At 40.2% G+C, this 16,235-nt stretch overlaps 1 protein-coding gene across 1 annotated transcript in view; it reads right to left on the reverse strand.

Moving 5' to 3' along the window:
• Positions 1–15,830, reverse strand: part of SNX2 (sorting nexin 2) — a 32,310-nt gene extending 16,480 nt beyond the window's left edge. Inside the window, exons 1-6 of the mRNA XM_020790655.3 lie at positions 15,604–15,830; positions 9,736–9,853; positions 8,489–8,652; positions 6,356–6,422; positions 5,535–5,578; positions 5,300–5,441 (exon numbers count right to left, since the gene is read on the reverse strand). Coding sequence (XP_020646314.2) covers positions 5,300–5,441; positions 5,535–5,578; positions 6,356–6,422; positions 8,489–8,652; positions 9,736–9,853; positions 15,604–15,711 — 643 coding nt within the window. The 5' untranslated portion in view covers positions 15,712–15,830. The remainder of the gene's footprint in view (positions 1–5,299; positions 5,442–5,534; positions 5,579–6,355; positions 6,423–8,488; positions 8,653–9,735; positions 9,854–15,603) is intronic.
• Between the last annotated feature and the right edge of the window lie 405 nt (positions 15,831–16,235).

Below are 16,235 nucleotides of genomic sequence, written 5' to 3' on the forward strand. Positions count from 1 at the left end.
TGTACTTTTATCTGGTATAAATGTTACCCTTAGTTTGTTGAATCAAAGCAGAGTGTCTCTTTGGGAACTTTTTTTCCTTGTCAAAAGGTTCTGTGTTAATGCTGTGGAATTAAAAGTTTAGGAAAAATTTTATGTGTTTGTGTGTGTGACTCAAAACTGTTAATCTCCACTGCATTTAGCTCTGCAGTTTGCTGAGAACAGCAGAAATCTGAAGTGTGTAGCAATTGTGTTTCTCTATTTCTTATCCCCAAAGCAGGCAAGTGTATCAGTTTATTCCCAAAATCTGAATCCCAGTCTTTCTGCTCCTGGTCCTACTTTGACTGCAACACCAAACAAAAGGTCTTACAAACAAAAGACTGAGGGTTCCTTTATTGTGTCAATTCATCTCATGTGCACTCTTCCTCTTTTCCTACTGCTTTGCACTTTCTTGTATTGCTGCCTTTTCCAGTGAGCTTGTCTTCTTACGATGGTAGTACAGTACCCTTTGTTTGGTTATTTTAGCTTGTAGTGAAAGTCCACACTTAATTTGCTTTACTTATCTTTCTGAAAAGTCATGCTATCTGTAAAACTCTTTTCCAACACTACATTTCAAATAAGTGAAATGTGTGTATACACTTTAAGCAGTGTATAAAACGTGTAATGTCTGCACTCCTATATATAGCTGCTTTTCTGTGGGTGGTTTATTTTGGAAGAAACAAGTCCAGAATTTAAATATACGTAATAAGCTTTATAAATGTTGTTGTTTAGTCGTTAAGTCATGTCCGACTCTTTGTGACCCCATGGACCAGAGCACACCAGGCCCTCCTGTCTTCCACTGCCTCCCGGAGTTGGGTCAAATTCATGTTGGTAATTTCTGTGATACTATCCATCCATCTCATCCTCTGTTGTCCCCTGCTCCTCTTGCTTTCACATTTTCTCAACATCAGGGTCTTTTCCAGGGAATTTTCTCTTCTCATGAGATGGGCAATGTACTGGAGCCTCAAATCCAGGATCTGTCCTTCCAGTGAGCACTCAGGGTTGATTTCCTTTAGAATGGATAGGGTTGTTCTCCTTGCAGTCCAGGGGACTCTCAAGAGTCTCCTCCAGCACCACAATTCAGAAGCATCAATTATTCTGTGGTCAGCCGCCTTTATGGGCCAGCTCTCGCTTCCATACATCACTACTGGAAAAACCATAGCTTTGACTATGTGGACCTTTGTTTGCAAGGTGATGTCTCTGCTTTTTAAGATGTTGTCTAGGTCTATCATCACTTTCTTCCCAAGAACCAGGTATCTTTTAATTTTGTGGCTGCTATCACCATCTGCAGCGATCATGGAGCCCAAGAAAGTAATCTCTCTCACTGCCTCCATATCTTCCCCTTCTATGTGCCAGGAGGTGATGGGACCAGTGGCCATGATCTTGAGTTTTTTTATGTTGAACTTCAGACCATTTTTACGCTCTCCTCTTTCACCCTCATTAAGAGGTTCTTCAATTCTTCATCACTTTCTGCCATCAGAGTGGTATCATCTGCATATCTGAGGTTGTTGATATTTCTTCTGGCAATCTTAATTCTGGCTTGGGATTCCTCCAGTCCAGCCTTTCTCGTGAGGTATTCTGCATACAGTGGTGCCTCGCTTGACAAGGATAATTCATTCAGTTCAAATCGCTGTTAAGCGAAATCCTTGTCAAGCGAAATGAAAAAGCCCATTGAAATGCATTGAAAACCGGTTCAATGCATTCCAACGGGCGAAATGCCTCAGCGTCCAGCAAAGCTCCTCCATAGGGTGGCCATTTTCCGGTGCCTGTAATGCAAGGAATCCATCCAAAAGCACAGTGGGCCGGCCATTCTGAAACCCGACGTTCAGCTGTTTTTGATTGTCGTTAAGCGAGAAATCAGTTCCTGAACCAGCGAACCAATCAATGTTAAGCGAAAAAGCCCATTCAGTCATCGTTTAGCGATCACAATAGCGATTGCAAAAAACTAATCGTCAAGCGATTTCCTCATCTAACAAGGTAATCGTCAAGCAAGGCACCACTGTATAAGTTAAATAAGCATGGAGACAATATACAACTTTGTCGTACTCCTTTCCCAATCTTGAACCAATCAGTTGTTCCATACCCAGTTCTAACTGTTGCTTCCTGTCCCATATATAGATTTTTCAGGAGATAGATAAGGTGGTCAGGCACTCCCATTTCTTTAAGAACTTGCCACAGTTTGCTGTGGTCCATACAGTCAAAGGCTTTTGCGTAGTCAATGAAGCAGAAGCAGATGTTTTTCTGGAACTTTGGCTTTCTCCATAATCCAGCGCATGCTAGCAATTTGGTCTCTAGTTTCTTTGCCCCTTCGAAATCCAGCTTGTACTTCTGGAACTTCTCAGTCCACACACTGCTGATGCCTACTTTGTAGGATTTTGGGCATAACCTTGCTAGTGTGTGAAATGACTGCAATTGTACAGTAGTTGGAGCATTCTTTGGCACTGCCCTTCTTTGGGATTGGGATGTAGACTGGTCCTTTCCAGTCCTCTGGCCACTGTTGAGTTTTCCAAAACTGCTGGCATATTGAGTGTAGCACCTTAACAGCATCATCTTTTAAGATTTTAAACAGTTCAACTGGAATGCCATCACCTCCACTGGCCTTGTTGTTAGCTATGCTTTATAAGGCCCACTTGGCTTCACTCTCCAGGATGTCTGGCTCAAGGTCAGCAGCCACACTATCTGGATTATCTGGGTGATCCATGTGTTGCTCTCAAACTAACAGCATATGGCCAAGGTTTGACAAATTATCAGCATGCATACAACATCAAAAAATCACGTTGTGTAAAAGCATGCCAAGTTGAGTACCCTTATCAAAAATACATGCATATAATTATTTTAAAAGTTTGTATAAATTACCTGGCTTGTATTACTTTAATATTTGTTTCCATTTACTAGAGTTAATGGTTATTTTTCAATTAAAAAGTGTTTGTATCATTGAAAGTTTTGTTATGTTTTGAAGACAGAAGGTGATGATTAATTCAGACAACTGTATGAGTTGTTTTTTCTAAACTAAAACATCAATATTCAGATTTAATTGCAGTGTCAGCACTTTGAAAGAAATAATTTGGTTTTGTGCCGCTGTTTGGGCACTCAGGCTCAAAAAGGTTAGCCATCGCTGGTTTAGGACCTCAATACCTGTCAGACTGCCTTCTTCTACCTGGTTCTACCCGTGTCGCTCGTTCTAGCCAGGCTGGACGGCTGAGGGGCTTAACTCTGAGAGTTCTGGAAGGAAAAAACTAGAAACCGGGCCTTCTTGGCAGTGGCCCCTCACCTTTGGAACATTCCTCCCCCTGAGATCCACCTGGCTCCCTCATTGGGAGTTTTTTAAAATAAACTGAAGACCTGGCTCTTCCAGCAGGCCTTCCCTCCTAACTGCTTAATTTCTTCCCCTGGTTTTTCCATCTTGGATTATATTTGCTTGTTTTATTTATATTTTTAACTTTATTGCTTTTTGAACTGTAAACTGCCCAGAGTAGATTCATCTGGATGGGCGGTATAAAAGCCAAGTAAGTAAGTAAGTAAGTAAGTAAGTAAGTAAGTAAGTAAGTAAATAAATAAATAAATAAATAAATAATTTTCACCACCAGGTCTGGTGTGGTTAATTCCTGGTGTCAGATATGCTACTGGAAAGATGTTTTTAAAAAGAACAGGCCTGGGTTGTGGCTGGCTACAATGCCCATAAGTAGAGTTTTGCATAGCTGGAAAACTTCAATGTGGTCTATCATTTTTCAACTACAATTTTATTTTAATTGTACCACAGGAAGATAAAAGTATATACAGTGGTGCCTCGCATAACGATGTTAATTGGTTCCATTAAAAACATCATTATGTGAAAACATCATTAAGCGAAACACCATTTCCCACAGGAATGCATTGAAAACCGGTTAATCCGTTCCAATAGGAGCCTATTCAATACATTTCAATGGTGAAAAAAAATCACCAAAAATTCAAAAAGACTCAGAACGAAGCCAAATTACTTTAACGAAGGTTTTATTAGGTGCACTAACGATTCCAAGCATTTTAAACATTTTAGAATATTTTTAAAATAGCGAAAACAGGGCTGTAAAAAAAAAAAACGTTAAGCGAAACAGGGGACCTAAAACTGTCATTGTTAAGTGAAGCAAGGTCCCAAACATCGTTATGCGAAAATCCCCCATAGGAAACATTGTTAGGTGAGGCGGCAAAATTTCCAGCAAAGGCCATCGTTATGCGAATTCATCGTTGAGTGAAGCACTCGTTAAGCGAGGCACCACTGTACTCCTATTCTGAATGCACTACCAAAAGATTTCAAAAATGCTTCAGAGAACAGTAGGACTCCCATATTCATGGAATTTGATTCGGCAGTTTAACATGTCTGTGGGTTGCACAGCCCTGCACACAGCACCTTCATGGCCTTTGCCCCGCCCCTTTGTATGTTGTATATAGAGTCCCCTCATATCAGCAGGTTCAGGAATTCACAGTAGATTGTGGAACCAATCCCCTATGGATATGTGGATGCTATTGTAAAATTCAGATCCAAGATATTAATAGTTAAGAGAAGGCTTCCTCAGATCCAAACATCAGGTTCAAATGAAAAGCAAAAACAATTGCACGGAATCTAGGCTTATTTATTTATTTACAATTTTTTACCCCACATTTCTCCTTAAAATAACCCTAGCTGGCTTATCTGAGAGCATAGTGAAAAAACAGAATCTGCTCTATTTGTAGTCATAATGTTAGTTTTTAAAAGCAGTAATTACAAATCTCACACAGTACTAGGTTTATTTTGACCCTAATGCACCCAGCTTAAAAACTGTATTTTTTCAAAATATGGCAGAAGCATATTGATATTTCTTGTTCACTTCTTATTGACCTCTTTTTTGCTTTGTTATCCATTAACAGAAAAACATTCTTGATTCATCTGAACATTGTGCCATGGTTAAATATCAGGGTTTCTTGAACACTTGACTCATGAGTATAAATGCACAAAAATGTCCGTGTTTTCTACAAGCACAAGTAACAATTTAAAACGTAATTTTCAACAGTCTGACATAATACCAGTAGCAAAAAAGATAAGAAGTTTAGATCTGATCATCAATAGCATAAAATACAGCAAGACTAATTCCACAGTGGGAGAGATTATGTTTTTTTCAAGTGTTTGAACTAATTTTCCTTTTGTTTAAATATATTAATCTTTTGTTCTTCCCTCTCCTTCCCTCTAAATTACCATATTTAAATCTACATCTTTTTTGTTCAAGTCAGAGCAAGATTTTCACTTAAAATAAATGACAAAAGTTGCACTTACCTACAATACTTTTTTCTGGAGCTGGAGGCACAATGTACCCAACGTGCAAATATTTAGTTGCTAATTTGGCGTGCAAGCCTAGAAAGTCGCTGAATCTTCTTTTAACAGAGAATTCATTTTTGTGAAACATGGACAAGGAAGTCTACAAACAGAAAAATATGTTATTTTAAAATGCAACATATACACTAGCACTTGAAAGTCAAAATCCTACATTGTTCTGTCAAGCATATATTACCTTTGTTGTTACTCTATATGCCATGTAAGCATTCATGCCATCACCTGCAGAAGACACATGCACAAGTCAGTTATTAGATGTTTCACTTTTCACAGAATTTGGTTGCAACTACACTGACAAAAATGCAGGAAATACTGCGTGACTGGGGTTGTCCAATTCCCTTTTTGTTGTTGTTGTTGACCACACGATGCAAAAGTAACTGCAAATCAGCCTGGAGTCCACCACTCAATCCATAGTTTTTCCCTCTACCAGTGGGGCTTCTACTTTTTTCCATAACAGATCCATCTGCATTGGTTCAGCTGGTGTAATCACACAAACTGATGCAGAAAAGTGTGTGATGTGGTTGGTGCAAGAGCACAGTAGAATGGGGGAAGAGCAAAGAAATGATAAACGCTTTTTTAAAAAACAGCTTGGTGATATTGCTGTTGCTTTACTGCATCTAGATACCAAAAAGAAGCAGAAACAGTCAAAAAAGAAAGGAAGGAAGGGGAAGGGGAAAAACAAGAGGAGGAAATTGGCATTCAGATCTTTTTTACAGTTTATTAAGGTAGTTCTCCTGTAACTGTGTTTCCTGAAGGCTACAAGACAGTTACATTAACAAGCTGAAAACAAGGCTGTTTAATCTATTTCTTCTTCCCTGCATGGCCAGTTAATGCAAACAAACATAGGGAAACCTGAACATCCTAGTGCAATGTCAGAGCAAGTGAATTTGCATTTCTCTGGCTGTATAATCACACCCTTAGTATGGTATCAAGATGACTATATAAACAGGTTTTAACAGATTATGTACTGTGTCTATACTGTGCCATTTTCAAACTTACCAACTTTTTCTGGATCTGACACACTAATATCAATGTCAAACAAGTCTCCATTTGCCTCTTCTTCAATCTAAAAGAAATATTTGATATAGTTACTGACTTATCTTTCAAGACGTTTGTCAGTTATGTCTAATGACAAACTCTTAAATCTTGGACACGTCCATGATTAAGCCAATGGCTAGGTAGCAAGTCAACTACAGAGAACTAGCATCCCCTCAAATACAGTGGTGACTCGCACAACGGGTGCCTCACACAACGATGAATTCACACAACGATGCCTTTTTCTGTTAAATTTGCCGCCTCACACAGCGATGTTTCCTATGGGGGATTTTCACACAACGATGTCTCTTTTTCGTTCCTGTAAAAGTGTCTTACAATGTTTGGAAGCCGTTTTAAATGCTTGCAATGGTTAGCCACCTCCTGAAACCTATGCAAACTGATTTTGGTGTTGTTCTGACACTTCGTTAATTTATGGTAATTTTTTGTTTTCTCCCTTGAAAACAATTGAATGGTCTAATGGTTTCCAATGGAGAAAACAAAAAATCATCATAAATTAACGAAGTGTCAGAACAACACCAGGAGCGAAAAGGGAGATCAGGAAGAGCTTTAAAAGGCAAACGGAGATCAAAGAGCCCTTTCCCGATCTCCCTTTTCGCAGCAATTTCGCCCCCGCTGGCCCCGTGGTGGGGAGCGTCACAAGGGTCCGAGTGAGCCTTCCCGGACCATTGCGATGCTCCCCCCACCTGGAAGCTGGCGATTTTGCCCACGCTGGCCCTGTGGGGGGTCCGGGAAGGCTCACTCGGACCCTTGCGCCGCTCTCCCCACCCCCCCATGGGGCCAGTGTGGGCAAAATCGCCACCTTCTATGACTCTTTTGAGGCTTGGGAAGCCTCAGAAGAGTCCCAGAAGGTAGCGATTTCGCCCCCTCTGACCCCCGGGGGGGCAGGGTGAGTCTCTAAAAGGTCCTGGAACACATCCTAGAACCCTTGAGACTCACCCTGCCCCCCCCAGGGGTCAGATGGGGCAAAATCGCCACCTTGTGGGACTCTCTTGAGGCTTGGGAAGCTTCAGAAGAGTCCCAGAAGGTGGCGATTTTGCCCCCTCTGGCCTCGGGGGGGGGGGCTGGGTGAGCCTCCAAAGATCCTAGGGTGTGTTCCATAAGACGGACCTCTCCATAAGGCTCACCAATTTTTAGGAGAAGAAAACAGATTATTTTTTCCTGTTTTCTTCTCCTAAAAATTTGGTGCGTCTTATGGAGAGGTGCGTCTTATGGAGAGGTGCATCTTATGGAGCGAAAAATACAGTGAACTGGAAAATATTTGATCACTGAATTATTACCAGAACAGCACAACAGTTTTGTTAAGAAGCATTATGAGAAAAGCTCAATCTGCATTTTAGGAAAATTTCTCTCCTATTAACAAGGTCCTGTTCATGCTGAAGCCTTCTTGACATGAACATAAGCTGAGACATGCTCAAACCTTTGGACAACATGCTTCCCTTCTTGGCATGCTGCAACTAACTCACAATTTCTTCAGTTTTTCTTGCAGTCTCAATCAAGAAATTGTGGTTATTAGGAATGTTGACTTTATGGTTACCTTCAAATAACTTTGGTTACTTCAATACTTTCTAGACTAACCACTACAGTTTGAGAGTACAGCATATTAAAACTAAATACAGAAGTGCAAGGCTCACATATTTCTTGTCTAAATACATATATCTGAAGTAGGTAAGAGTATGTTACATAGAAAGTTAGAAGAATCAGCCTCACAGTTTTTCACATTTCTTTAACAGGTAAGATATTATTCATGTATAGCATTTTTACCACTCGCTAGATGAGTAAGCTCTAAAAATGGGCTAGGTACATCCACTGAAACAGTATAAGAGAAATTACTAATACCAATTAGTCTCATGTACGCGAACTGTGAACACTCTCCATCACTAATAAAACTAATTTTCCATAAGAACAAAATAATTGTTCCCCAAACAATAAATATTTTATCTCTCTGTTCTCCTGAACATTTTTACTGTGCAGGTATAGTATCATTAATTCCAAATTAAAAGTTTTATAATAACAATTCCACTCAGTTGCAAATTATTTTACAGCTCAGTAAAAATGATATTGTGACTTTATTCTTACCTCTTCCCTGGTTCTATCAAAATCCACAGGGGCTACTACAATTTTTGACTCCATTCTGGGTGTTATTAGCGTGGTTGGAGTAACAGGAGTAACAGCAGGAGTGGAATCTGAAGAAAGTATTGGTTCTCTTTCTGGACTATCCAGAGAAACTTCTTCTGTGGCTTCTACATGGAAAAAAGAGGAAAGGATTAATGCACATCCTACAAGCACTACTTAGAGAATTCTAATACTTTTAATTAAGAAAAGACTCAGAGGTTTTTCATTCATATTTTGCATTGTATATTTTATGATATAAAATGCCTATTTCCAATGTACTACTGTATAGAATCTAGAATACAGAGCAAGGCAAATTAGGTAACATTCAATGGAGTAATTTGTAGGATTCTTATAAGAGCATGTTATAAGTCTTTCCACCAATGCTAAAATTTTGAACCATTACTTCGTAACTTGGACATTTCAAACATCAAGGAAGTAATATCAAATGTAGCAATGTTTTGTTCATGCCTTGTTCTGATTAATTATCTAATAGGGTTTTTTTTAACAAAAGCCACAGTGGTTGAAATCTGGTGGCTTTTTACTAAGTTGCAACTAGAGTAAACCAATTGAATAATGGGCATTTGGAGAGTCAACTCCTCCATATGTCCCACTCATTCAAATGGGCCTACTCTATTTGCAATTTACTATGCTACAGTTGCAGCGAGAGAAGGCGCATTAGAATTTATAAGTTAACTCACCAAATCTCCTATGATTCAATGTACAGTATAGTAAGGGACTCTAATGTCCCTTACTATACTAAGAAACAGGACTTCAGCCAATGATTTTCCATATCAGTAGGAAAAGTATAGTTCTGTCTACTACTAATCCAAACATGTAAAGCTGTTTTACAATGTAGTTGCTTCATGAATAAAAGCAGATGATTTCAATGTCTGTCGTGCTCATGCAAAAGAGACAATAGTGAATTAATACAAGCTTGCAGTTTATTGACTATCATTCACAAAACCACAATCTATGGTCACAAAGGAGTATATTTATCATTCAGGAGACTGTTAAACACTCTTTGAATTATTGTTAACAGTTGTTCATAATGCAGTTATCATTCTTTTAAAGCGATTTTAGAAACATTATTTCTTCCAGTGACAAAGCTGCAAATCTCATTTATCTGTACACTGTTATCAACATGTAAATTAGAATTGTTTCTGAAATTTCTTTTTTAAATGGGTAGAGAAGTGGGTATAAAAGAAAATTACCAGCAAAAAGGTCTTCCCTGTCATCATCTAATATGATTTCTGCTGGCTTAGGACCATTAGAATTTGTACTGATGTCTTCTGCAGGAAGACTGGCAGGCTCTGGAGATGAAGGGCTTGACTGTTGAAAGAAGCGAAGAGTTGGGAAGCAGGGTATCACTAAATAAACCTGGTGCACTTCATAATATTATCATTCACAAGCACAAAACATGAAAACCATTATATATAAGCACGCTTGTCAGCAATTTCCACTTCCTAGACATTTCAGAATAACAACATACAAAGGAAACATTAATCATCAGTCTTGCTGGAGAAAGGAAGGAATTTTAGCAACTGTTTTCACTTCTTGGTATTTCAAAAATATCCTTTATATGAACTCAGTTAAACACGAGGGTAGAGTCTAATGTAGCATTCACTTACAGAAGGGTTCTGAATACCATCTAAATTAATCACTATGCCTGAAAGTATGTGTTTTTTTTAAAGATGCCTGTAGTGCCCATATGGCTTGGGTGGCAGAATGCCATAATTCTGCAATAGATGCAGAAGATGGTTTTTAGGCTATAATCTTATAGAGACTTATGGAGTAGATGCCACTGAATGCAGTTAAAATTCTCAGTATATGTGCACAGATTAGATTGGAAGTTAAACTATTAACCCAGACCTCTGGGTAGTGTGGGCGGCATATAAATTGAATAAATAAATAAATAAAATATTACCAATTTAAAAAGCCTGTCACACCTCAGATCAATTTAAAACCATAAAAGATTAAAATACAATAAAATAACAAACAATAACAATTAATTAAATTGAGTTATAAGAGTTAAAATATAATTAAAATTGAATGTGATGCCCTTATTGGAATATATTTAAGACTGGCTGAACAGAAACAAAACCCAACTGAATTCAACTAATTATTTCCCTTGGGCAGCTGATTTATTTACAAATACCACTGGCATAATTGAAAGGTATTATGGGTATTATGCACCCTATAACATTCAGATGAATATATATTTATAAAATAAAACCCTGGTTGGGAAAACTCATCTTGTTTCCAGCGGTGGTCAGATACCCCTAGATAGGTCATAAAAAGCAAGGCATAACAAGCCATCCAGCAACTGATGCACTGCCTTTATACACTGAATTCCCAATCAACTCATTTATGAATGATCATCCTTTTCAAAATCAAAGCAGGCATCCCAAGAAGTAACAATCTACAAACAGGTAAAAACCTGATAATGGAAAGTTCCTTTGTTTCATTTATCTCATATGAAATGGGTACCCTTCTACTGAAGTCCAAGAGGAAAGAGTTTAGATTATAACCTGTTTCCCTGAAAATAAGCCCTAGTATGGTTTTTCAGGATGCTCATAATATAAGCCCTACCCCCAAAATAAGCCCTAGTTAAGTGAAACCCCACCCTCCACCATGCAGCAACCAAAAGATAACATGACTTATAAAACACCCTCTGAAAATAGGCCCTACTGCGTTTTTGGAGCAAAAATTAATATAAGACCCTGTCTTATTTTCAGGGAACACGGTATGTTATGCCACACAAGCTGGTGGATGTATACAAGTGCATACTAAAGAAAAAGGGTATCCTCTTTCAAAGAGGACCAGATTCAATTTCAGAAACTTTATCAGGTTCCTATTTTGGTAATAGGCAGACCCAGAGATAAGAACCAAAAACATCACATCTTATTTATAGTAACTAATCAATTTACTTCAAAAGATATGTCAATCTTTTAGAATGGAAAAAAAAATACATGAACATTGACACCACGAAGAATTGCCCTGATCTTTTGATTTCATTCACAAATACAATTTTTGCTATATTTTATATACACTTGCTAGCCATAAACATGTGGATACTGAGTTTATCCAATATTTAATAACTGTATGCTGTAAAGTCAACTCTGACTTATGGCAATCCCTTTCAGAGTTTTCTAGATGGAGAATACCAAATAGTTTACCATTCCCTTCTTCTTCAGGCACCCTGGGACTCTGTGTCTTGCCCACGGCTACACAGGCTGACTGTTCTCCTAGGGGGCATATTGGGAAACTGAATTCCCAACCTCTGGCTCCACTGTCAAACTGTATTAGCTATGCATAAATAGGGGCAAACTAGAAGACAGTTGTTTAGAAATAGGATCAACTGTAATTGGCAAATCATTTTGACTGGCTACTAAAATAAAGAACAAGCACAAATTGACAGCACCACCCTGGAGACTATGATGGTGTTGTTAGGAATGCTGGAGCAATTGATTGGGACCACAGCAAACCTAACTCTTTCCTCAGTCCAATCTCATTTTAAAGTGATCTAATGATCATAAACAGTGTCCTGCAGGTATGAATTCTATTAGAATATATTGGTTAGTGTATTTTCATCTGTCCTGAACCCATTACCCATCAATTCCAATTCCACTGGGATAAACCAATTCTACATCTCATTGGGGTACTCAAGTTCTAACATAAAGAGGAAAAAGAATCTATTTGGAGCACTGAAGACATGATATTCCTACCTTGAACTTAAAGAAACACAGGACACCAAGTAGACAGTACAGCATATACTTTCTCTACTGCACAAAGTAGAATATTTTTTAATCTAAAACAGTGGTTCTTAACCTTGGGTAACCCAGGTGTTCTTGGACTGCAATTCCCAGAAGCCTTCACCACCAGCTATGCTGGTTGGGGCTTCTGGGATTTGCAGTCTAAGAACACCTGGGTTATCCAAGGTTAAGAGCCACTGATCTAAAATACATTTTTATTTTTCTGGACTTTAGTAGTTTGCAAGCTAAACAGAGTCCTCCAGATAAAATCCCCAGCCAGCTGAACAAGCAGCTAAAAGCCTTGTCAATGTCACATATGAAGCAACCTCTAGAGAACACAAATACTGGCACATACAGCTAGGAAAGGAAATATATATACAGGCCAAGCTTCAAAACCAAAAAGGGTTAAGCCAGTCTTTCTTATCTCCATGTTCTTCCCATGCAGCTTCTTTTTTGAACCACAAGAAAACCACTCCACTGCACTGTGGGAGGCCCAATCCTCTAAGGAACTCACAAAGGTGCAAGGGAGAGATAGTTCCACTGGATGCTACCTCTATACATTCTAACAGGTATTGGGACTTGCCCTTTCATGCACCTCTGCAAGTTGCAGCGAGCCTTTGAACCCCCACAGTGCATTAGAGTAGTTTTCATGTGGTTTGAAGCAGAAGTGGTACAAGAAGCACATGGACATAGGAAGGCCTGGTCTAATTTCCTTTCACTCCCAGAATTCAGCTTGAGAGATTCTGGGCAAATTCTGGAACTGGAAGTCCTAAAAATATGGAGATCCCATCCCTAGTAATCATGAAAACTATACAATACATAGTTTCCCTGGCATAGCTGGTGCTGATCAAAAAAGAGGGTTTTCAAATAAGGTGTACATGTTATAACCAGATAAAAATACATCTGATACCCAAACAATACTTAGAGAAATCACACTACTAGGATAAAGAACAAACTTCTACAGAAAAAAACCCATGATGTGCTGCTAAGTCATTGAAGAAAACACAACTGTGCTTGCATACTATTGATCAAGAAGCCAGTCAGGGAAAGGTAACATTAGTGTAATTCCAGAGTATCTCTATGGGGGTGGGTAGGGAGGTACTCTATCATTCCATGTGATTTCAGAAACCATGCCTTTTATGCAAAAATGTGTAGACCAGGACCTGCTGCCCTCTAGTAGGAAGGCCATTATAAAAAAGTAAAATAGTATTAGTAATATGTGTTTGGATTCCTGCACTGAGCAGGGGGTTGGACTCTATGGTCTTATAGGCCCCTTCCAATTCATTTATTCTATGATTCTATATAATTTGGTAGGTAACCTAAAAATCCACTGCTATTGTTTCAGCCATTGTAAGGGAAAACCCAGTAGAACAGGACTTTAAGGTTGGAGCATCAGATAGTGCTGTTTAACAGGGAGCAGCTTTTAAGTATCTGGAAATGTGGTGCTGTAAGTTGATGGCAGTGAGTTCATGATACTCACAATTTGAACTGGGAAGTTCAAATGTCTGCATAACTGTGGTTCTACCAGCTAAAACCTCACCTTTCCCAGCTACTACAGTTTAACACACAAGTTAGCTATAAAACACAAAGACTTACAACTATCAGATCTTCTCTGTGTTAGTTTCACCTCAATGTCCTTTAAAGTCAGAGGTTTTTTTAACCACCAAGATTGCATTGATCTTGTTCTAGTGCATACAGTTACAGTAGGCACACTTTCTGCTCTTGTTTCTCTCAATTTGGAGCTTTATTACTAAAAGCTACTTTGACAGGGACTGGGGAAAACTACCATAATAGCAGCATAAACGTCAGGCCAAAGGCCAAAATTGCACGCATGAGAAAATATTAACATCTGGACAAACAGCTCTAACATGCACCATGAAAACTGGTTCTCATTTAGCCCCTGCTTAGGTTAATGTTTCATTTTATACTATAAAGTCCTCTTTCAACAACTTAAAGGGGATAGGAGAAAACAGTTCAAGTAAATAAACTCTTCTTGAAGTCTATTTCCCTCCCAGTATACCCAAAAACTTCAGCTGGTTTCAAGGATTCGTATCCAGAATTCACAAAGCAATTCACAAAGCATCACGGACACAGCATGATAAGCTGGAAATAAACCAACACCCTGGTTTCCTTAGTTTAAAGTTCAGCAGCAGGCAGCATCCTCCAGCAAAATAGCAGTGCTTCATTTTTGTGACAGATGGCCCTCTGTTGTTCTTGGGTTTTTTTTAAAAAAAATTCATCACGCACTGGAAACAGGAACAGGACAGTTAATAGGGATGAGAAAACCACTACATAAACTGTTAACAAATCAAAATAAACATTTTGCTTTAAGAGCATTCAATATATATTACACATATAAAGAGTGGAGGTTTTAACTGAGTCTTAGTGCCCAAGAAATATTACCCACCCAATTCTTAAGCTAATTACTAATTTAAATGGGATTTGTTTTGAAGACATACAGACAAGTATGCAAACTGCATCCACATACATTGTGTACAAGTTACGTGAATTAACCAAACAAGGGCCACAATATTAAAAAAAAAAAAAACACCATGCATACGGCCTGCCCTCAGGAAAATAATCTGCTCCAACATATTTTTGCAGCAGGTTCCCACACAAGTCTACTGTGAAGAAAGTTTCAATGAAGCTAACAGGGCTTATTCCCAGTCAGGCTCTGCTAAGTGCTCAAAAACCTCCCATTAGGCCTCAGCAAAATAAAAGGGAGGTGGAGAAAAACTGAGGAAGTTTAAGGTCTCAGAGAACATACTATACACAATTCAGCAGGTTAGCCTAGAAGCCCATTTTATGGAAATGAATACGAGGTTCTCCTCTGTAAACAAAATATTCATCCTTAAAGAACCTGACGTGTCAAGACTTCACTTGGCAGCAACGGAGCGAGCAGTCAGTATTTGAAATTCAAACCCCAGAAGGTGCAGCAGACCTAGAGAGAGAGCCCAGCGCGGAAGAGATACGGTTTCCAAGGGGGAAGGTTAAGGGAAGGCAGGTCAGGGGCAATTTTGTGGAGGTGTCACGGCTGGAAGGCGAGTCTCTCGGGGCACCGGGCTGCAGCCGAGCGGAGGGGCAGGACGGAAGCGAAAGCCCTGAGCAAGGAAGGACGCCGCTTGCTCCCCGCAGCGGCAGGCATGGATGCCTAGGGGACGGGTAGGGCACCCGGGGAGAAGGCGAAGCGGGACCGCGGGCTGAGGGAAGGGAACCCCGAAGGGCCACCGGTCTCCCCGGGCAGAGGGAGGGAACCCAGGAGGCACCGCTGACAGGCAGAGCGAGGACGGCGAGGCAGCTGCTGGAGTCTCCCCCACCCCGACCTACCTCCAGGGTGGAGACGGTGCTGGTGAAGAGGTCCTCGCCGTCTTCCAGCTCCTCGAACTCGGTCTGCCTGCCGTCCCCGAGAGGAGGGGGTTCCCTTTCCGCCGCCATCTTTTTCGCCCCCTCTTCTCCGAGGCGCGAGATTTCCGGCAGCTGCTGCCAGTCAGCTGACCGCTCGCGGCCCCACCCCCTTCTGCTCACGTGACGGCCGCCGCCAGCTTGGTCCGGCCGGCGCTCTTGCCCAGCTCCACGAGGCTCGGGTAGGCGGAGCCGGCTCGGCCTTTATTGACAGGTGGGTGGGCGGGAGCGGCGCCCTCGGTTGGTCTTTCTGGGGAAACAGGCGGCAGGGTGAGAGTGGGTTCCCTTTTCTTTCCGAACTGGAGTGAAACAGATGGAGGCGGGGTGACCTTTCCGCTGATCTCAGGTTCTAGGGAAGGAGACTTAAAAGCACAACGACACGTCAAGGGAAGCACCCCTTTGAAACCACGAGACTTTCGAAGGAAGAGCAACCAGTAAAGGCTGATGATGGGGAATGATGATTGATGATAACAAAATAAGTTAACGAACTCTTCTCCCTTCCCTCCATATGAATCAGAAGTTAGAAAACTCAAGAGTGGTCGGATAGACCAGATGGG

Source organism: Pogona vitticeps, chromosome 2 (genome assembly GCF_051106095.1).
Source record: "Pogona vitticeps strain Pit_001003342236 chromosome 2, PviZW2.1, whole genome shotgun sequence".
In the NCBI taxonomy this organism is placed as follows: Eukaryota; Metazoa; Chordata; class Lepidosauria; order Squamata; family Agamidae; genus Pogona; species Pogona vitticeps.